A 21,438-nucleotide genomic window follows, 5' to 3' on the forward strand; every position below is an offset into this window, starting at 1 on the left:
TGAGCTTCATTCAAGCCAGGAAAGGTGCTTTTCTAACAAAAAAAAAACAGAATAATCCTTGAAAACCTTTCAAATTTCACGCAACAGTGACGTAGTATGGGCAGAGGTGACGTTATATGGGCCAGCGCAAAAGTTATACTTATCAGGGGCGGGATTCTCGAGTTGTGTCCCTTTTGCGTCCCTTTCAAAAATGTCCCTTTTGGCGAGCCCTGATTGGCTAAAAGCAAACAACCGGAAGTGACGTAACGCAAGCGCGGCAAACCTACTGCCAACGTCCACTGCTTAACCGGAAGTACGTCACAGTGAAAGAGACTCAAAAGGGACGGTTACGAGAATACCGCCCCAGTGTATGAACTGCACGTTCTTATTCGAGCGGAACTAGAGGCTCCCCAGTCACGTTTCTTGGCGGCGGCTTACGTCGGCGGCGGCCAGTCGCGCAAACAAGAATCTGCGACGTCAGAAATCGCCAGAAAAAGGAAGTGGACGCTACTTCCTCATATGTTGTCTTCAATATCTCGATTATTTGTTTGAAGTTTGCGGTAGTCGCGGGTTCAATTCCCGGCCGCGGCGGCCACTTTTCTGATGGAGGCGAAAAGCAAAAAAAACGCCCGTGTGTACGAGATTTCGGCGCACGTTAAAGATCCCCAGGTGATCAAAATTAATCCGGAGCCCTCCACTACGGCACGCCTCATCGCCTGCGTGGCGTCGGCGCGTTAAACCCTTCAATCAATCAATCAATCAATCAATCAAGTTTGCGGTAAAATGGAAATAATTGTTATCGGAAGCAGTCCTTTTAAAAGAAGCCAAATTTCAGTTTTTCATCATATCCACATTAATGTTTTCACTGTGGCAACAAGCGCGGGAAAAGTTTTGAATGAACGAACACAAAATTTTCGGCAACATCTCATTTGCCGTTTTCGCATCTCGTGAAAGTTGTTGCAGTTAAAGAGATGGCGTGTAAGCGTCGATGGAAACGCTTCCTTCGTCCTCGTTAAGTACCCATTTACGAGGTGGTCACTTTTACCGGGTCCTACAGAGGTTGGAGCTGTCAGGGGTAACTTGAGGGGGAGCTATCTGAACAAATAATCACTCAAGAAAGCCGTAAACTTTCTGCGTACCTATTTTGCTAAGAAAGTGTTAAAAATAAAGCCTTCCTCTGTGCAAAATATCGTCTTCTCAAAGCGATCCCGTTAAGTTCGTGAGTGTTGCCCATAGTATATAAAAAAGAAAACGAATACGTTTTCTTCGCAGTTGCCGGGTTGGGGAGCAGGCAACAGACGCATCAAGCAACAGATGCTATTCTCAAGAGAGATGAAGACAGTCCTTCAATAGCAAGATGATTTTACGGAAGGAAAAGTATCAAAATATGGAGTATAATCAATGAAACTAGGAATCGTATGCTTTTTTTTTTTCTGGGGTTCTGTCGTGAAATGATTCTTCTCTCTTTTCACCGAACTTAAATCACGTCGCGAAAGTCTCGGCTGACACATGTGGGGTAAGAATGGACAATTTATGTTTCCTAAAGTCGTAAAAAGAGCAAATTGAAAGCGTTCTGAACCACGCTCGCAGCTTTGGCAAACTATGCAGCATTTTACTGAGAGCTGTCAGTGAGTCGTTATTTTCGTTCTTCTTGCGCCTACATTTACATGCGCCTACATTTACATCTGTAAACAGGTGGACCCGCCCGAGTGATGCGCAGCCGGAACTGCTTGACCTATTGATGGTATTCAGTGAAAAGTTTAGCTGTCAATTTCTTCGCTTGGCAACACTGGAAATGGCCACGGAGATGGCCGATGCGCCAGGCACATGCGCTTGCACAGGCACATGCGCCAGGCACATGCGCCAGGCAGATTGTAACTGCCGTAGTGCAGAGCACCCTAATATTACAGCTGTTCGATGTTCGCACTGTTAGAAAAGGCGCCGCTGACCGATGGGGATTAACGCAGCCTATTACAGATATTTATAGGCTAGATAAATTAATTGTTGACCAGCTAGTTAATTATTATTACTTGGTTAAAACTCTATTTGTCAATTTTATAATCCACCTGGAAAGGTTTATAACCAAATTATTCCTGTTCCGATGCGTACATTTAAATACGGCTATCTGCAAAAATACTGGAATTAAAAGCAATCCAAGCATAAAAGGGTACTAAATTGAAGTTTTGTACCCGTTGATCTTTCGGCGTTTATCGTTCTATGCATTGTTAGCAGATACATTGGGATATATAAATAGTTACTGTGCATATAACTTGCTTTGCCTACTCGATATCAGAAAAATAAAACAACATTGCAAGAATACCTATGCGCGTTCTTAGCCACCTTCCAGTTTAGAAACTGAGTTTGAATGACCCCATGTTATGAACCATTGAGGTTGTCAACGACACCGTCGTATTAAGAGCAGGAGATCCTTCAAAACAAAATATCTCCTAAGCAAACGCGAGCTCCGGCATGGTCTAGTGGTTAGGATACCTGGCTCTCACCCAGGAGGCCCGGGTTCGATTCCCGGTGTCGGAACGTGTTTTTTTCTTTCGGAACAATTGTGTGCTTGTAGAGTTTTTTTCTTTTTTTGCCCAATAACCACCTACTGTTTACCAAGAAATTGCACAGCGCCAGCACGTACTTCAATTTAGTAGGAGTAAGCGAATATTTCAAACTTTCGAATATCGTGGCGAAAAATGCAGTATTGAACTGGCTTATAACCAATTAGCAATCTTCGAACCTTGTAATATTTTCGAAGTACTACAAAATTTGAAAACGTAAATGGACAGTTGTTTCTACGAGCTGGCACATATAAAATTGTGACCTGTTTAGAATGAGATTTCATGCTAAAGAAACATGTAAAACGTATACTGTGTAAGTTTGAGCTAGTTAAGCGCCGGACGTACGCAATTCTATTGCCTGACCGGAATCGAGTGCTGCAAACAATGACGCGCATCCTTCGTGACAGGCTTTCCCCCAAGACACCGGTGTGGTGCGTGTAAAGAACGAGAGGCGTGTGCTCAAGGAGCGCCTCTTATCTCCTTCGACCACTCCATCCTAAGGCTTCGGTTTTCGCATCCTGATAACGTAGTCGCGCTCGAGATGCCCGGACAACACTCTACGGATAAGAAAGCCTACCTACCTACTGACATGACATGACTGATAACGTAGTCGCGCTCGAGATGCCCGGACAACATTCTACGGATAAGAAAGCCTACCTACCTACTGACATGAATAATCCCGTAGTTGCCGATTCTCTGGTTAAATGATGCGCAAAGTTAACTTTTTAAACCTGTAATGTTCCTTTTTCTTCAACAAGCGAAATGAATAATTTATCTCAGTAGGCCATATGCATGCCTCTGGCAAACAAACGGCATAGGAAATGGTTGACGGATGGTACAAAAAGTGGCCGATGACTCAAAAAATAATAAAAAACAGGTGGAAGAATGCTTACATACAAAGTATATATCGACAAGGCCATCTCCAACTACAACTGCCGGCATGGTTTATACAGGTCCGCATTTCTCAATGCAAAAAATAAAAAACCTCAGTCATATTTGAGGCAAAATATAAGCACGTAACCAAGAGTAACAGCGTTATTTTAATTACGAAAACACGTTGGATAGGTTTAGCATTTCAAAACCGGTTAACTTGTCTTTCTCTCGCTTTGCACTTCTGCTCACCGAGACAGAGCTTTCTTGACAAGAGGGCGTTGACATAGCGGCACTCGCGAAGCTAGTTTGCTAACCGCGCACGTTTCTTTTCCGGTACTTGCAGTTTTTAGTCTCTTTATACGTGTATACCTGGCATTAAATGTCCTTTCGAGAACCCATATTTGAGATTCTTGTGCGTACGTGTGTGCGTGCGCGGCATTCGTGGTGCATAGATTTCTTTGGTTCAAGAAAAAATACGCCAGCCCCTAAACACTTCACAGGATGTAATGATTGAAAAACAACTGCCGAACGCGTCCTCGCGTCGGCATCATCATTCGTTGCCTTTTACATCTTTTCTAATATCGGTTACCATACAGGCACGCGCTCACATCGCCGAGCGAGGAGGTCATCCCGCGGTAACGTACTTTGCTACTCACCTAATTGCTACGTCTGTAATTAGCATGTTCTAATTACCGTAATTACCCGATTCTAACGCGCCCCAGATTCTAACGCGCACCCGATTTTCCAGGCAAAAAACCGAAAAAACTTGCACATGCGTTTGCAACGCGCAAGGAACTTTGTGAGCAAGAAAAACGAATGCGAGAGAAACGGGCGATTTATTCCCCGAAGTAATCTCACTCATCTCACTCCTCGTCGCTCTCCGAGAGCTTCTTGTCGCCTTCCGCTGACCGCAACATCTCGTCATTGGTGACGTTAAGCGCGTTCACGATGCCACACTTCTAAACGAACGTTCAACCATGTTCGATGGGATCGTGTCCCACGCCTCGCATGCCCATCCCGCGAGCTTTTCCATAGGCATACGCTTCAGCCAACCGCTCGTTGTGAACACGTGGGAGCCGCTCGTAAGCTGTGAAAGCGGCGCACCTTCGTTGCCGCTGCTGCCATTGCTGCTATCAAGCACGCAAGTGGAATAATTTGACGATTTGTGTGAACGCTGAAAGAAAAGCCTAGGCGACTAGATCCAAAAAAATTGTTGCTAAAAGCTTCTTGGCGCCATCTTGAGAGGACGATGGCGATGGGTGGAACGAAATTTTAGCTGTTTAGGCAGTTTCGGTGTCGTATCCGATTCTAACGCGCATGCGATTTTTCGGCCTATTTTCGCGGAAAAAAGGTGCGCGTTAGAATCGGGTAAGTACGGTACTCACGTAGGCCTACGTGCATGCCTCTAACACACGCTTGCAACTCAAAGTCCACACTGCCCATTCACTGTGCCCGCCTTTAGTCACCCATATTAACCCGAGCTGTGATTGTGTTGGGTGTGCGTGCTAGTCTCGCCTTGTGTAGGGCTCCGACTCGAAATACCACCCAGACCGAAATTTACCCACCTTTCTTTATAACGTCATTAACATTTTTTTCTTTGAACTAGTGGCCCTTCTGTTTGCCGTCTGTGTACAAACAAGTTTCGGCGTTTTTGCAGACTCCCCTTTCCATAGGGGCGATTTCCCGTGCAAGCCGGGTGAACTTCCCAAGCGTTGTAGTCCCACACAAGGGCCGAGCACCGGACCGGAGAGTCGCTTGTGCCCATTTTACCGGTAGGTTCGCGGTGCCACCAAGGCACACAAATGCACATGTGCCTTCCACAGCCACGGTGGACGCTCAACTCGCAACCGCCTGTGGCAGGACATGCCGCCAGGCTCTTTCACCCCCCGCAATGGCGCAAATCGGCATGATGGCCGGGGGCCCAGCCGGATGGACAAGGGTCAGGAGCCCCTCGCTAGGGCCTCACAAAGGCAGTGGCCCCGGAATTCTGACCTACCGAGTTAGCTAATACTCTCGCGTGAAAACTCACGCACGCTAAAATTCAGTGGGGTCCGACAACAGGTTCTGCGAATTTGCTTGAATGCGGCAGTGGAGGCAATCAGGGGGTTTCAATGAATACATCTTGTCGAGGAAGGTCGGAGTATAAGCAGTGCTCCTGTCCGGACTCCATGAAGCAGAGTGGTCTGCTGGCGTGTCAAGGAGAGCTTTGAGAGGGCGGGAAGTTGAAAGGGTTCACCCGGCAAGCCCAATAGCTGCGTTAGTGCGTCAGTAGCTTTTGAACTCCTTGCGGAATTTATGAGTCATAAAAGGAGCTTACTCAGAAGTCCATTAAAGATGAGGTGACCGAGGACCCGGCTTGCACAGATAGAAGCATACCTCGGAAAAACTGGGCGCCGCTCACTCACACAGAAAAATATTCACGTACTCACTCACACTCACGCTCACTAGTCGCCCTCACCACTCGCAGTCACTCGCGCTCAGGCTCACCACTCGCCCAGCACACTCGCACTCCTTATATAAATTCTCCTTAGATAAATTTATACTCCTTTAGAAAAATGTGGGATGGTGCAACGATTCGGGAATTTGCCCTATTTGCGCACAAAATGCCATCTGATTTTTTTGGTGACAGATCACACCCAATCAGAGGTTGCATATACGGAAAAATAACGAATTCCTAAATTCCACGTGATGGTGACAACAAGACCTTAAGCGTTTAATGGGCTATTTTCTATTGTCAGAGGTCTGATTGGTCTGCCAAAACAGCATCGAAGTACAGGTGAAGTAATCCTCTTAGTCCGCACGCTGCTGCACTCATCAGGTGGGTCCATCACATTTCTTTCCAGCGTTTAAAAACTGTGGCTTTACTAAAACAGTTCACTCCTGAAGTTCGAAACTGCCGCTCCGACACGACGCATAATATCCACTGCACTACCACCCCGCGGGAGCTATGGGAAACATCGACCTCGACTGTTCTCAGCTCGCCCTCCAGGCGACGCTACATGGCGTATATAGAACGGCCCTGTGTTGAGGTTCTGTATAATTTCATTGTCCCCGGAATAAACACTTCAAGGCGTAAAGTGATAAATGGTCCCACATGTTAACGACTATAACCTTCCCAACGCGAACATTTTCGTCTGTCTGTCTGTCTGTCTGTCTGTCTGTCTGTCTGTCTGTCTGTCTACTTCAAGACGTAAAGTGATAAATATGGTCCCACATTTTAACGACTATAACCTTCCCAACGCGAACATTTTGGTCTGTCTGTCTGTCTGTCTGTCTGTCTGTCTGTCTGTCTGTACCGGGGAGCTATTGAAAGCTCCATTTACTCATGTCTGTCTGTCTGTCTGTCTGTCTGTCTGTCTGTCTGTCTGTCTGTCTGACCCTCGATTCAGCCGCCAGGCCAGAAGTTAGAATTTTTTAACGAGACGTTTATCAGGACAAAACATTTCCAAACTACTAAGTCTGCTAGTATTCTTAATACTTGTCAACATTGCTAAGCAAAGCGAAAACATTAGGAACTTTGGAAGTGGAACATACATACATAACTGATACCAGCACAGTTCCTTTAATTAAAATATACGTGGGCGTAATTTTCGGGATAGCCAACAGAAGTAACGCGTTAAAAAGAATATTTTAACCGCGAAATACAAAAAAAGGCTTGCTCCCAAGTCTGGAGCTCGTGGCTGAAGCGCCCAGCCACAGAGTAACAAACGGTCCCAATGTATCGCACGCCGGCAGTGCGAACGTGGAAACACTGAATTTGGCAAACCTTTATTGCGTTTATCGTGGGAGTACGAGACAGCAAGGGAGCAGCATGAGATGTGGGCGGGTGAGAGATGAGAGGCAGTTATGGCGCCCTGGCTGCAAAAGACTATCGTCTTTTGACGACATTAGCAGCGAAATAAGCATATGCGGCCTTCTTATATATTTTTTTTGCACTCAAAGTAATGTGGTCAGCGCTGGTGTCTGTTTGCCTTCTCTTTTTCCGCGCTGTTGCCTAAGCTGCCATGAGCACCCAATTAATCCAACGTCAAGCTTTATTGCGGTAGCGCCGTAGCGCGCGCGTTGGCGCACGGCCACGCTAGTGAGAGACGTTTTCTCGCGTCTTTTTGCAGGTGACAACGGAGCAACGAGTAGGGTACGCTGTAGCGACTGTTATGAAAGTTTCTGTTCTGTGGAGCAACAACTGAACTGGAACGCAGCTTGTAGTACTTCGTACAAGAACAACAAAAAATATGTGAAAAGACACACCGGCGAATGAGTCGGCGTAGGGGATGATGCTTAAAAAAATTACTCGGTGCTAAAACAGGGACGAAGAAGAAACACGTAACACACAACACACTGCCTTGTAACACACAACCCATAGCCATGTAACACAAACATATACAATTTCGGCTTGAGCGCGAAATTCTTGAAGCTCATTTTATCAGACAGGCAGGGGAAGGCTGCGTTAGTACTCCGTCCATATCGCTGTCAGATAAAGAAGTAGCCTTCTTAGAAACGTGATGCACTTTGACGTCAAAATGCTTTTAGTGCTTTAGTATTTTTGTACCTATAGAAGCAGCGTCTTTTTTGAATAAAATCTAGTTGGAAGTTCGGCACTGTGTTGTGTGTTGCGTGTTTCTTCTTCGTCCCTGTTTTACCGCCGAGTAATATTTTAGCATAATGTACCAAGTCGCCCACATCAAGCTTTCCTAGGGGAAGAGTTTGCACATTAAAGCACGCTTTACATAAACCTGATTTGAACGTGATAATAATCGTCCTTAATTAACAATACTTACGCCTCACTTCTTACACCACTGTATTACCGTGCTGGACGAGGAGCGCCCGGGATGGTTAAACACAGTTTTGGCGTCTAAAACTCGTGCTTAGGGGCCATGAAAGCCAATTGCTTTTGCTCAGGTTTGCCGTCGATACCACACACTTCAGCAAGCTAATATTGGTCAACAACGCATGCTCGCCGCACGCATTCCCGAGGTTATGGACACTTATCCATGCCCTGTGCGCGTTTCCTGGATTCGCCGGGACACGCTTCCTGCCCACACTGTGGCAGATCGCGCCTGCCACAGAAGAGACCTCCCACGGCCACTACCACTACTTCGAGTATATGTGCACGGCCTCCGCGATCGGCTACCGGCGGCGCGCCGTTGCTCCGGCGCGCCGCCGGCAGCCGATCGCGGAGGCCACGATATACCCTAGAAGAACTGCTGGTGGAAAAAGAGAACCTCCGCCGCGCCACGCGTGCTTTACTTCCACCGCGTGGAACTGACCTTCCCAGTGGGCTCGCTCGCTGGGAGGAGGTCTTGCTGCGGAGGCTTCGAGTTGGGGTGGCGTTATCCCCAGCAGTTACCGTAAACACCCGCATATAATACGAGGTTGTTTTCCAAATTTTACTATGTAAAATTTTTGCCTCGTATTATATGTGGATCCCAAAGTTTTAAGCCGAAAATTTCCACTTTCGGTTTCGGTTTCAGCGGAGGGTGTGCCATTTTGCGGTGACGTTAGCTGGCTGCTGCTTCTCTCAGCCGGCGCCATTTTGATTGTTTTGACCACGCGAAGGATCGGCACGTTCACCGCAAGTCTATCACGATGTCGGGTGCACGAAGGCAGTATTCAGCTGCAATTAAAAGGAAAGTTATTTTATGTGCCAATACCATCAGGAATTGCGCCGCAGGACGGCAGTTCGGCGTCACCGAAGGCAGCATTCGCGGGTGGAGAAAGCAACGGGTGCTTGACTGGATAAAGTCTGTGTGGTGTCGGCGGCCTGGAACACTGTTGGGGGTTCCCGTCAGTGCTCGTGTTGGACGCCTTTCGCTGCCACCTGGCCGATGCCGTGAAGAAGTTATTGCGCGAACCCCGCATGGAACTCATTGACATTGCAGGAGGAATGACATCCCAGCTGCAACCGTTAGACGTTTGCATCAACAAGCCTTTCAAAGACTGCATCAGGTCCTTCTACAAAGAGGGGATGAGGTCAGGAGACCCGTAAGTGACAGCTACCGAATGGCTAACGTGGGCTTCTCCAGCGGTGCTTTGTGGGCGGATCGCCGATGCGTGGGCCAGCATCCTAGAGGAGCTCGTCAGTCGCTCTTTTCAGAAATGCGGCATCTCGAACGGCCTTGATGGCACTGAGAACCACTTTCTGTGGGAAGACATTTCCAACAAGGCGACTTCAGGAGAAAGCGTCAGCAGAACCTGACGATGACTAAACGGACGTCGGGAGACAGTGCCAGCGAAAACTGACAATGACTGAAGGGTAACTGCAGTGCAAATAAATGTTTTCTGTGGTCTTTACCTCGTATTATATGCGGATGAAAACTTTTTTCTGCTTTTGCTGTTCGCGAATTACACCTCGTATTATACGCGGGTCCGTATTATACGCGGGTTTTTACGGTACTCACACTTGGCCTGCCCGATACTACGCCCCGTTTGCGGACACCTGCCCCTTCTGTGTGACTCCTGCGCCAGAAGCCGACTTTGAACACCTGCTGTGGACTTGTTCAGGTCTTAGAAACGCCAGAATCCAACACCTCCGAGGCACAGGACTCCATCCTCGGAGACCCCCCGATCTTAAGCGTTGGATATGGGGACCCCAGTACCGGTCTCTTCTTGGCTTTCTGCGTGCAACTGGTGCAATGTTGTACCTATAAACCTCCCTGTTATGCCGTAGGGCAATCTATCGCTACAAAAAAAAAATGCTCTCTGCCCAACTTACTTGCAGATAATTACACGAATACCGTGCCTGCTACGCACCTTTGACCGAAAGCGTGCAAGCCGATGTGCTCGTGGCCTAAAAGATTATTTGCTACCGATAACATTTATCATCATTATCATCATGCTATATTTGTTACTCTCTTTGGAGTGAGGTCCCTGTGAAATTTTTTGTGTTAACAGAATGACTTTTCTTCCCAGCGAAAAAATTAAACTTTTTTAGTACAGGTTCCTAGCACAACACCGAATAAATTTTAGGCAAAGATTACGTTATACTTAAGACATGGCGGTGGCAGCGAAGAAAAAAGGAATGTCTCCAAACTTTACTTTGGCTACCTGAAAACAGAAGCAGAACGGAAATACAGGGTGCCCTTTGCCCTTTCCGGTGTAGCACGTCTAGACAGCGAGTGCTGACCATTTGAAACGCAAAATTAAAAGCAACGAAATAAAAAAATGTGGCTGCTCCCTCTTCCATAGGAATCGGCAAAACACGAAAGTGAGATGTGCCTTCACGGGATGAGTTGAATGTTTATCCTGCATCGATATGAACTTGCACATCGCTATTTATATTTCGGCTGTGGCCTCGTAGGTGTTGTGAAATCCCCCCCCCCCTACCCCGAGACGGCCGCCGCGAGAGCAGTCTGTCTTGATTTTACCTAACCGGCCGAACCGCTTCCGCTCACTGACTAGCCAGAGTCACTGTTAATTATTGATAGGTACGGGGGCTAGTCAGTGAGCGGAAGCGGTTTGGCCGGTTCGGTAAAATCAAGACAGACTGCTCCCGTCCAGTACAGCTGGTGTCGCTCACAACTGCGAGTGATTAGTCTGTCTTGATTTTACCGAACCGGCCAAACCGCTTCCGCTCACTGACTAGCCAGCGTCACTATCAATAATTAACAGTGACTCTGGCTAGTCAGTGAGCGGAAGCGGTTTGGCCGGTTAGGTAAAATCAAGACAGACTGCTCTCGCGGCGGCCGTCTCGGGGTAGGGGGGGGGGGGGGGGGGGGGTTTCACAACACCTACGAGGCCACAGCCTATTTCGGCTGTGGCCTCGTGGCGCCGTCAGACTTCTCAACATTAGACACTGAATTGCACACGCCGGAGCACTGCGTAAACACGAATGAAACCACACGCGCTCGCAAACCATGCGAACGAAACCGAACGGGTTGCCAGCGAATCGTTTGGTGAACTCACGGTCCGCTACAACGAAAGAGCATGATTTGTGGGCTGTCTTGTGTGTGTGCTTAGCGAGCGACAACCTGCTGGCGCGTCGCTTTCGCAAATGTGCGACCACCGCGTCCCTGCTCCGTGGAGTGTACGGCAGATGGTTGCGTTGCGACGAGCTCAGCTGGCGCCAACTGTTGGCGCTCATTAGCATCGTGATGCACTACTTCGCTTGACCTCTCTGAGACGGCAGCAGCATCGAAATAGATGAGGTTATAGGAAAGATATATGGCGCGTTCATACGGCTGTCTGCGCTTCAGCTCGTAGCGCAGTCGGTAAAGCCCCTGGTACCTCCCGTTGCGGCGGCGGAGCACCCGGCTCGAATCCTGGCGCATCCGCGTTCTTCTGGCGATGTCATTTCCGTGACGGATATGACGTCAATCAGATCTTGGTGGATCCCGCCATAAGACACTCTCGTGTTAAAATACACATTGCAGGCAGCCGAACTTCCCTCTTCGGCTTTGTAAGACTTATCGGTTGATGCTATCTGACTAGCCGCTAGATGTCTCTATTATGATTGTGCTTGCTATAAATAGGTGGGAAGAATAACATGTGTGATACTCCGCGTCATATTTTCCCGTCCGATTGTTTTACAACGTGGGAAGAGGACCTTTTTTTTCGTCTCCTACCAGCAACAGAACTTTTTTTCGCGCCCACAATCTGCGTTCTGTGTGTATTCGCCGAAATCCATTGTTTTCCAAAAGCGAGCGTTAAAATTTTTGGGTCTCGAAAAGGTGTTTCTACCCACCGCAATTGTTAAAGCTTGGCCACCACTGCTTCTGAAATCTTCCATTTATTTCTTGGGATTTACTTCTCTGCATGAATTTCTTTTTTACCCATTTCGTCGTTTCTCTTTAAAATGTGGGGTGCCGTAAAATAACTCTTCTTTTTTGTGGTTCATTGGCGCAACGTTGCAAGAAATGGATACACAACAGTGTCCGAGCTATTTCGCACGTCGCGATATAGTGAGGAACATCGACGAAAGCGTTTTCGATTTGTCACATTTTCGTTAATATAAAAGGCGGTTGAGTCGTCTAGGGATAGCGGGGACCCGGCCCAAGCTTGTAGAAGCCGATGTTTATCTGTCTCTTTTGTGGCGCGGATTTATGAAGCAGAGCCTAAGTACATTCTTTCGAGACCTACTTATCAATCATTACTTAGCGTACCTTACATTCTGCGTTTCCCAGCCGTTGTATGAAAATTGATTTGTTGTGCTGGTTTCGCTGGTTCATTTCCAAGAACAGTTCGAGAAACCACACACCGAAACAAGGTCGCCATGAAGTCATAATTGAACATAGGTAGCCTAACATACACATGTCCTTTCAAATGCACGCATACTCATACGCTACGTAAGCGCTAGACACGAAAATTTGCTAAGGTCTCTGAATACAAAGCGCGCGACCGAGCTTTGGACAATGAGGAGTCCATAGCGCCGACAATAGCGCCACCTCCTATTGTACGAAGAGTTTCTATTCCCCAGGTTCAAACTACGCGCCTTACGCCAGCTTGCGCCATCTAGTGAATCGCCCGCCAACCAGCGTCCAATCACGTATTCACTTAAAAGTTTAGCAGTCAATTTCTCCGCTTTGCAACACTCGAAACGGCCACGGATATGGCCGATGCGCCAGGAACATGGCGCGGCTTGTGCCACGGCGCCCGCACGCCGAAAAAAAAAAAAACACCGGCGTGCGTCGCCTCCCCCGTTTCAACCAGATTATAAACGGTGGTGTCAACAGAGATGTTATTAATTGCACTCACATCGGACTCGAAGCAATACTTTGCGTTCGGTGGGGCAGAGCTTGGAAAGTCCGACACACATCATCTGCTATAGCACGGACAAGTACCGGCATCCCGCGGAGCCGGACGTAACCAGTGACGGCTCACTCACATGGTTGCCTTCATGCGTCCCTCGCCAGTGAGTACAAGCTATACCTCAAATTGAAACCAGACGCTCGTGCCTTTTCTTTGCGTTTTATTTCTCAGATACGGAGTATGGAGCCACGAGAGGTGTGTGACGTTTTGATTTCGGTTTTATTTGTTCAGTTGGCACTACTTTGTTCACATTTAAAGCACCTCGGGCGCCACGCTCTGCGCAGCGTCGGCGTGGAATAGTTGTTCAGTCAATAATCCGCCCCTGCGCGTTCCCGCGCTTTGTTTTTGTCCCTGCCGCGCCACTTTGTTTTTGTTTTTTCAAGTTAGACGGCGAAATCTGTGTCCGGCAGGTGTCGACACTGTCGTCACTTCCGGTTGGAACTAGGTCACTTCCGGTGGGAGCTAGGTCACGTGCTTCCCCCCACACGGGCGGCTTTCGCGGTCGCTTTTTGGACATGCGAGCTGAGCACGCATTTTCTACAACCTAGCCAAACTTTGGTGTTAATGATGCATACAACCTGCGCTACCACATCCGGGGCCTAAAGTTCGTAACCCAATCGTCGAATCACGTTCAAGCACTCCTTGTTGATGCGTTTCACGTCAGCGGACCCAAGCCTACTCTTCCAGGAGTATGCTACGTCGGAGGAGTTCTTGGACGTGGCGTACGGATTCAGTCGCACTTTCGGGTTCGTCTCACGAGTGTGAGTTTCGATGAAACGACGAACGAACGCCGTGTAGGGCAGGCCCAGAGCTCGAAACATCTTCTCAGTCGTGTTGTAGGTGTCCGTGGCCAGGTCTTCGTGACGAACCTGTCAATACGAATGCGGAAGCGCATGAGAAGCTATGCCAAGACAAATCGCAGGATAGACAGTGCCGAATACGTGGTGAAGGGGGCCATGCAGACGAAACACACATACAAGTTTGGTTCATTCGAAAGATTGCCGCGTTAGAATCATACTGCCACCACTTTTAACATAAACTTCGCTCTTATAAACTATATAATTAGACCAAAGGTGAATGGCCATGTGACCCACACAGCTCATTTCCCGCAACAGAACCTATGGTGTCACATGTGCCAGCTGTGTGATTGGCTGAGGCCGGCAAAAGCAAACGCAAATTAGGCAGGGCATATAAACTTGCCGAGCGAGCTATTTGCGCTTAAATGTACGGCACATTCTTTTTATAGGAGTAAGAATGGTGGGATAAACAGTGTAAGTTATGAAAGTACACGTAAATACAGAAGTACCGATGCGCACATAAGTACCTACGCCTTTCCAGAAAGGGTTCAGAAGCGGCTGATAGAGTGCTCGAAAGAGCCGGTGAGGTAAACGCTTCACATTTTGGAGAATGTTCGCGTCAACAATATAACACAGCTTCAAATACATCTCTGCAAACCCTGTTTGGCAGTTACGCGCTATGTCTGTTTGGTTTAGCCATTAAAGAGAGGCCATCCATGGCTTCTTTTTAAAACCCCTGAAGGAAGAATTGAGGCACTCAACCATACGAAAAAAACTCCATGAAGTTGTACAGCTGGTGTTGACATTGATATCGGGGTGAGCAATAGGTTCCTTGGTACATCGGAAGCACTGCGGTATACAACAGGCTAGGTAAAACGAAAACAAAATGGTTGCCGGGGACCTTTGACGCATTTTCTTAAAATGCCAATCACGGTGGCTGCCTGGAAGCAACTCTGGTTGCCTTTGGGGCTTAACTCTGCAAAACCTACATGTGGGCCATGAGGCGCGCCGTAGTGGAGGGCTCCATATTAATTTTGACAACTGGAAGGTCTTTAACGAGCGCCTAAATCCGGAACATACGGGTGTTTTCCCTTTTAGCCTCACTCTGAAAAGTGGCCGGGATCGAACCCGCGTCCTTGGGCTCAGCAGCGCAATTGCCAATGCGCTGCCCAACTTTTATTCGTACTCATGGCGGGTACAGCCAGGCGTACAGGGTCGCAAAAGGCAGAACTGCCCATACCAATGGGGTTTGCGCACCCTACCTGGGACCCAACTAAAGCACTGAGCCACCGCGGCGGGTTGGAGGCAACTCTCCTTCCGTGTCTTCTGCGTACTTCCTTGTCTGTTTAACCCTGGAGAGCGCAGGATGCTCCAAGATGCGTAAGAGACTAAGACCGGTGATCAATTTCCGTTGCCGTAGAAGAGATGCGGGTGGAAAGCAAACATGAAGACAAAACATGTCGGCTGAAGCTGTTCTAAACAGAACAGAGACGAAAGGTGCCAACAGACGGCGCGGACGCGGGAAAATTTAAATGAGCAAGCCTCCCCCATCGCACTCGTCATGAGAGGGTTGAGTGAGGAGGAGAAGAGAGTGTTAGTGGCAGGGGGAGAGAGCAGGGGTTGTTACGAGGGAGGGGGCGGGGGGAGTGCAGGAGACTATTTGTAGCGAAAGAAGCAGACACTCGGCCAATTTCTTTCTTGCTGCATACCGAGTGTCGCACAGTTCTGGTGTAATACACTTTACTCGGGAGGAAGTTAAAGAGGCCATGCAGACAAAATAGAAGTTTGTTTCATTCGAAAGATTTCGCGGTTTATAGTGTCCTCGGCGCTTGTCCTGCAGCAAAAGGTGCCGTGTTCACTGAGAAATTAATCAATTTAGGTTAAAATTTTGATTCTCGCGCCAACTCATGTTCTTTCGTAACGTCTGCCATGAAGTCACAAGAGCAGGTATTCAAGCGAACTTCCAGTGCGTCATTAGGCTCTGCAGCCTCGCTTACCATCAGTCCCACCAGATGGCGCTACCATACGGAACCGGGGACCGTTGTGAGCCGTTGCTTTCTTTTTGACCGTATTTGCACCTGGCTTGTTTCTGTTACGGTAGAAAGTAGTCGTTTCGTGAAACATGGGGTATCCTCGACAAACACGGTCACGTAAAACAAGGTCACTCACGCCAATCGGCCAGTGTCGTGTAAGACAACTCCAAAACGGCGGACTTCTGTGTAGCTAAAACAAGCATAGTGCGCCCAGTACCAACAGTAGTGCGCGTCGGTACTCTTACGCTTACGCGTATTTTCGTAACTTTAATTGTTTACCACACCATTCTTACGGCGGTAAAATGAATATGCATTACATTTAAGCGCGAATTGCTCGCTCGGCAAGCTTATGAGCCCAGCGTAATTCGCGTTTGCTTTTGCCGCCTTCAGACGATCGCAGAGCTGGCGCCTATGACATCATAGGTTCTGTTGCGGGAAATAAGCTAGTGGGTCGCATGGCCATTTCCTTTTTTCCTAATTACGTAGCTTATTTCAGCGAAGTTTACATTAAAAGTGGTATCAGTGTGATTCTAACGAGGCAGTCTTTCAAATTAATCAAACCTGTGTTTTGTCTGCATGGCCCCTTAAGAACGACAGCAGTTGTTGCCCCCGCGCTTCATTACCGAAGTCGGCCGTTACTCCTCACGGCGCGAAGAGTGCGTTATTGCGATTATTTCCAACTAACACGAATCCCTTCCGTGATTTTTCAGACCTAACCTGCTTATTGACTGCGTCAGTGACGACAAACAAATTACGCCACAAAAACCAGACGACGTCACGCATTAATCACCGCCTACGTTCAAAACACGCGCGCGCGTTGATATCCGGGTCCGCGCTTCGGCAGAGTGGCACACTACGTAAGCTATATATTGCCGTCCTCCTAAAATGCACCCAAATTTATTAGAGGGACGGCTTGCTGGGAGTTGTGGGCTTACTTGGTACGCGACGCCTGCAGGGCTGTGGCGGCTGAAGCTGTCGTAGGCGTCCAGGTCCCGTTCCATTTCGGTGCATAAAATGGCGGCGCTCGAGCAGTTGACCCTGTTTAGGCACCAGCCAAGGCGCTGTCTCGATGTCCAGATGGCGCGCGGGTCGCGAACCAGGTGGATTACTTTTACGTTGCCGGCCATCGACGGTTCTTGCCGCAACATGAACTCAAGCGCGGTACCCAGGTCGAGCCGGACAACCTTCATAACCTATTGTGACAGATTATTATTACCGAATTAACAATGAAATAAATTATGTATTAATGACTATCAATACTAGTGAACTGATTGATTGATTGATTGATTGATTGATTGATTGATTGATTGATTGATTGATTGATTGATTGAAACCGACCAAGTTTTTTATGCTTCTTTGATGGATAGATTTGCTGATCGAGCAAGATCGTGTTACCACTGTATTATGAACCGATTGACTAACTGGATCCCTGACCGGTGGCCTACTGGCCGAAAGCACTTTTAGTACTCAAAATTGTTAATTCAGTGAGAACAACCTACAAATTTGTTATTTCGGGCAACTTAACCCAATGCGCGGGAATAATTGTGCGAGTGTAAAGTCGAAATTTGGGAGCGGGTTAGCGTGCGCTGTCCTTAACATTACTAGCAAACACTGAATCTTCCGTGTGTCAAGAAGAAACATTGTCTATGGACAATAAGTATACACATAATAAACGTTTCTCTAACAGATAAATGACGCTTGAGTAACTAGCGATCGCAGCAATCTAGACTACAGGTAAGAATCTGGACTACAGGTAAGGGGCAATGGTGCTTATATGGATGGTTTTGAACGCAATGTTGAATGGCTCATGCATGCATCTGCAAACACTGAAGGTAGTCACGTGACGTAGGTTTACATGACGAAATTTAAATTTACATCTGAGCTATGATACACGCCATTGCGAGGGTCCAGAATAATATACTCCTGTACAACAGGGAAGTTGTTCATGCCTGGCGTAAGCGGCCATGTTCTTCCTACGCGGTTCCAGAAAGCACGGCGAAACCATTCTCGCCCTACAGCGCGTTCCCGCCAATCGGAACAGAATGAGGGAGAATATGTTCTGAACTTTAACAGCTGCTGTCCTGTATTTTTTTTTTTTTTGTCATTTCCTTCGGAAGATGTTACTATTGAAGAACACATTGGGGCAAAAAACGGTACACGCGGTTTTAAGCCTTTCAACGTCAAAAGCTTCGTGGGCACGGTAACTGCTCTGTTAGTTTCAAACGCTCCCAGGGATATGTCGACAGGATTGACTCTTCTGTAAAATTGGCCTTGTTGAAAATTATATTTTGCCCCACACTCAGCTAGTTCGAAAGCGCCATACTACGGCACTTAAGTGAGAAACAAAAAAAAATCACTTGTGAAAAAGGATGTCCGCCATCATTGAACATCCCTAAGTGACATAAACATTAACATCTGCCATTTCGCACCTCACAGGTACACTTTGCGCGTGAAAGTCCAATCTGAACTTCCAGGTTATATACTACGGCTTCACACCAAGAGACTTGTATTTAAAAAATTGGCCGCGTATCTGCTTCTTTCGTTGCAAATGTCGTCGAAGACGATACTTTTGCCAAGTAAATGCCTCCCTTCGTTTTCCCGCTCACCTCTCATGTTGTTCCTCTTGCGTCGCGCTCCTCCCAAGGTAAAGATGCTAAAGCTTTGCTTAAATCATTTTAAATTTCCCGCGTTCCACCTCCAAACCGGGTGTCTCGATGACAACGCTGCCGTACGACGAAGACGCGCGTGAATCGAGGCGCCCTACTTCAACGTTTATAGAACCGCGTTTCCCTACTTCACGTGCGTTGCAAGCAGAACGTGGAACCTATCTAGTGGAGCCTTTCGTAACTGTTGCCAGTTGCTTAAAGTGCCGCAAATAGTGGCGTGGGCGACAGCAGGCGACGGCGAAGTGAATTTTGTTTCTGGAGTTGATGAAGTGTTTAATTTCGCCAAAGTCAAGCATGTATGATTTTTTATAAAGGAACACTGCAAACATCACTTCTGCATTAATTTGTTGTCTTATATTTGCGTAATGTCTTTTTCTTCTTCAACAATGTTGACAGGTATGAACATTACACCGGACTTAGACGGGTAGATTTAACTGTGACTATATAAGACTATTGCGCAGGCATTGGTTTAGTTTGGCCGGGTGGCTGAATTGAGTCACAGACAGACAGACATACAGACAGACCAAAATTTCTGGGTTTAAGTAGCCCAAGAAAGACTATCGTCTTTAAAAAAATGATGGAGTGCCACGTGTCGGGCAAGAATTCAACAACCGATGGGCACAGAATCTATACTCAGGTACAAGTTAAGAACGGCATTAGACCACCCCGCCGAAGCGACGGAACCAGACGTCGATGCGCCCACGCGTTTTGAAAGGAGTGAACTGTAAACGGGGGGTAACGCGGGCCAATTGGTACGTAATGCTTAAAGAGGAAACAGAGCTAAAGACTGGGCAAAGGTGATACTGACACACGCAGCGTGGACTGCTGACTAAAGTTTTTTTGGAAAGAAGGGGGGTTTTTAAACACGCTTGTCAGAAAGAACATATACAAAAAATAACAGTACTAGCGATTAGGAAGTGTGATACTTAATCGCCTTGCCCACTAACTCAAACGAAAGACTGCTCGTGCAATCTTTCCCCTTTTGGTGTATGACTAAAGCTTCGAATATCTGCGTGGGTCTAGTGTCCCCTTTGTCCTGTCTTTAGCGTTGTTTTTCTATTTGCGCATTTGAAAGGAAAAAAGACTACTGCGCTTACATACAAAAATAAAGAAGGGCACCTCAGAGGTGCCTGCTAACCTGGGTTGGAACCGCTTTGCACACCGTGGTCAGAAACATCGGGTCGAAACAGAGCGGCCGCACACGCTCACAAGAGTCCCACAGGTAGGTATTCTGCTGAAAAGGGTGGGGGTACCTCTTCGCCAGCTGGAGGTGGTCCCGGTGCTTCTCAAACTTGCACGCAAAGAAATCCTCGATGTACTGCAGGCCCCGTCGGCTGTCGTCCGCCGGTAGCCGAACACCTCCGTTCAGCGTTCGTAACGGCTCGTAGTGGTAGAAGGTCCGAGGGTTCGCCGAAAGCAGCTGTCCAAGGAAGGACGATCCAGACCTGAAGTACCCCACTTCCAGGATCCTCATCACTTCTTTCGGCAGGGCTTTCGTGTACTGGGAGACGAAGCCGTTTAGCAGCAAAGCCTTGGTGTCGTTTCTAAGCGCCCAGTAAAGGGAGCCCTTGGTTTTATTAGTTGATGAAGCAGCGTCGGCAGGGCTTTCTGTTAAGTAAGTGCGCGTCATGTTTGCTCTAGGTTGCCCGGGGAATTGGACCCCTGGGTTAGAGACTTCGTGGACAGCATGGGCTTCGTCTTCAACCATCATATTTGCTCTCAGTTGTCCGGAGGGCTGGACAGCTGATGTAGAGATAGCATGCGCAGCATTGGCTCCGTCTTGAACAGCCGTTAGGGGTCCTACTGGCGTGGTAAGTGTTGGTGTGGCGCCGGCGGGGATGCCATTTGAGGGTTTCCTGCCTGCCGCACTTCCTCTTCGTTTCTTGAAGGGCTCTAATTCGTATGAAGAGGCTGCATGAGCAGTGCCTGGTCCTTCCTCGACAGCAGTTAGTTTGTCTATAGACAGGTTCAGTCCTGGCGTGAGAATAACCTTGCTGCCTGGCGTGTTTCCATCGGCAGTATTGGAAGATTCGATAGAGGGATGCAGACTGGCTGATTTGCCGTCTGAGGTATCAGTTCCCCGTGAAAGCGGGTTCGTGTAATGTCCTAGGTGGTAGACAAGTACCGTCGCCACCACGATGACTGCAATGTACGCAGGTCTTAATCTCACGCATGCTGCAAAAAAAAAGGAAAACAGCGAAGTGTGATGACCACCGAGACAGCAGAACGTGTTCAATATACGGCTACTGGGAAAAATCCTGATCTGCTGTCCGGTTGTTGAACTTTATTGTATTTTGCGTCTGGCGATAAATGGCATGGCAGTCACTACGTCCGACTCCATGGTAGCGTGTATGCAGTGTAGATTACCAGACATCATAATAATACATAGCACACGGAACTCAGCTTACAACACCCGGCTTATTATAGAAGAAAACTGGGGAGTCAGTTATTTGTCCATAATTAACTAAATAAAATAAATAAAAGACCTAGGTAAATAAAAGACATTCGGTAAATAAAAGCCGATAGTAGACCAAACAAGCCAAAAGTAAAATTTTAAACTGGGAAGGAGACTTCAAAGAGGATTGGGGCTTAGCCCTCCACATGGATGCATTGTGTCTTACGCACGTGTTTAATAAAAGGCCACCAGGAGTTTTTACTTTGATATGAGACTACTTATATATATGTTGCCCTGTATAAAAATATATTGCTAGCAAGGTATTTGTGCGTAATAGTGAAGCCGATTTAACAGGGGCTTGTATATAGCTGAGCAAATCAAACATTTATT

General features: G+C 47.6%; 1 protein-coding gene and 1 non-coding gene across 2 annotated transcripts; one reads left to right on the plus strand and one right to left on the minus strand.

Moving 5' to 3' along the window:
* The first annotated feature begins 2,442 nt into the window (after positions 1 to 2,442).
* Positions 2,443 to 2,514, plus strand: Trnae-cuc (transfer RNA glutamic acid (anticodon CUC)). Its single transcript has one exon. It is a non-coding gene; the product is annotated as a tRNA-Glu (tRNA).
* Positions 2,515 to 13,756: 11,242 nt separating this feature from the next.
* On the minus strand, positions 13,757 to 20,283 carry LOC144160028 (carbohydrate sulfotransferase 5-like). Its single transcript, XM_077691649.1, has 3 exons — positions 19,792 to 20,283; positions 16,923 to 17,180; positions 13,757 to 14,026 (listed from the first exon to the last, which is right to left on the minus strand). The coding sequence occupies exons 1-3, from the start codon at positions 20,281 to 20,283 to the stop codon at positions 13,757 to 13,759; spliced, it is 1,020 nt and encodes a 339-aa protein (XP_077547775.1).
* Between the last annotated feature and the right edge of the window lie 1,155 nt (positions 20,284 to 21,438).

Source organism: Haemaphysalis longicornis, unplaced genomic scaffold, assembly GCF_048455015.1.
Source record: "Haemaphysalis longicornis isolate Haplotype H1 unplaced genomic scaffold, Haemaphysalis longicornis Haplotype H1 scaffold_10, whole genome shotgun sequence".
In the NCBI taxonomy this organism is placed as follows: Eukaryota; Metazoa; Arthropoda; class Arachnida; order Ixodida; family Ixodidae; genus Haemaphysalis; species Haemaphysalis longicornis.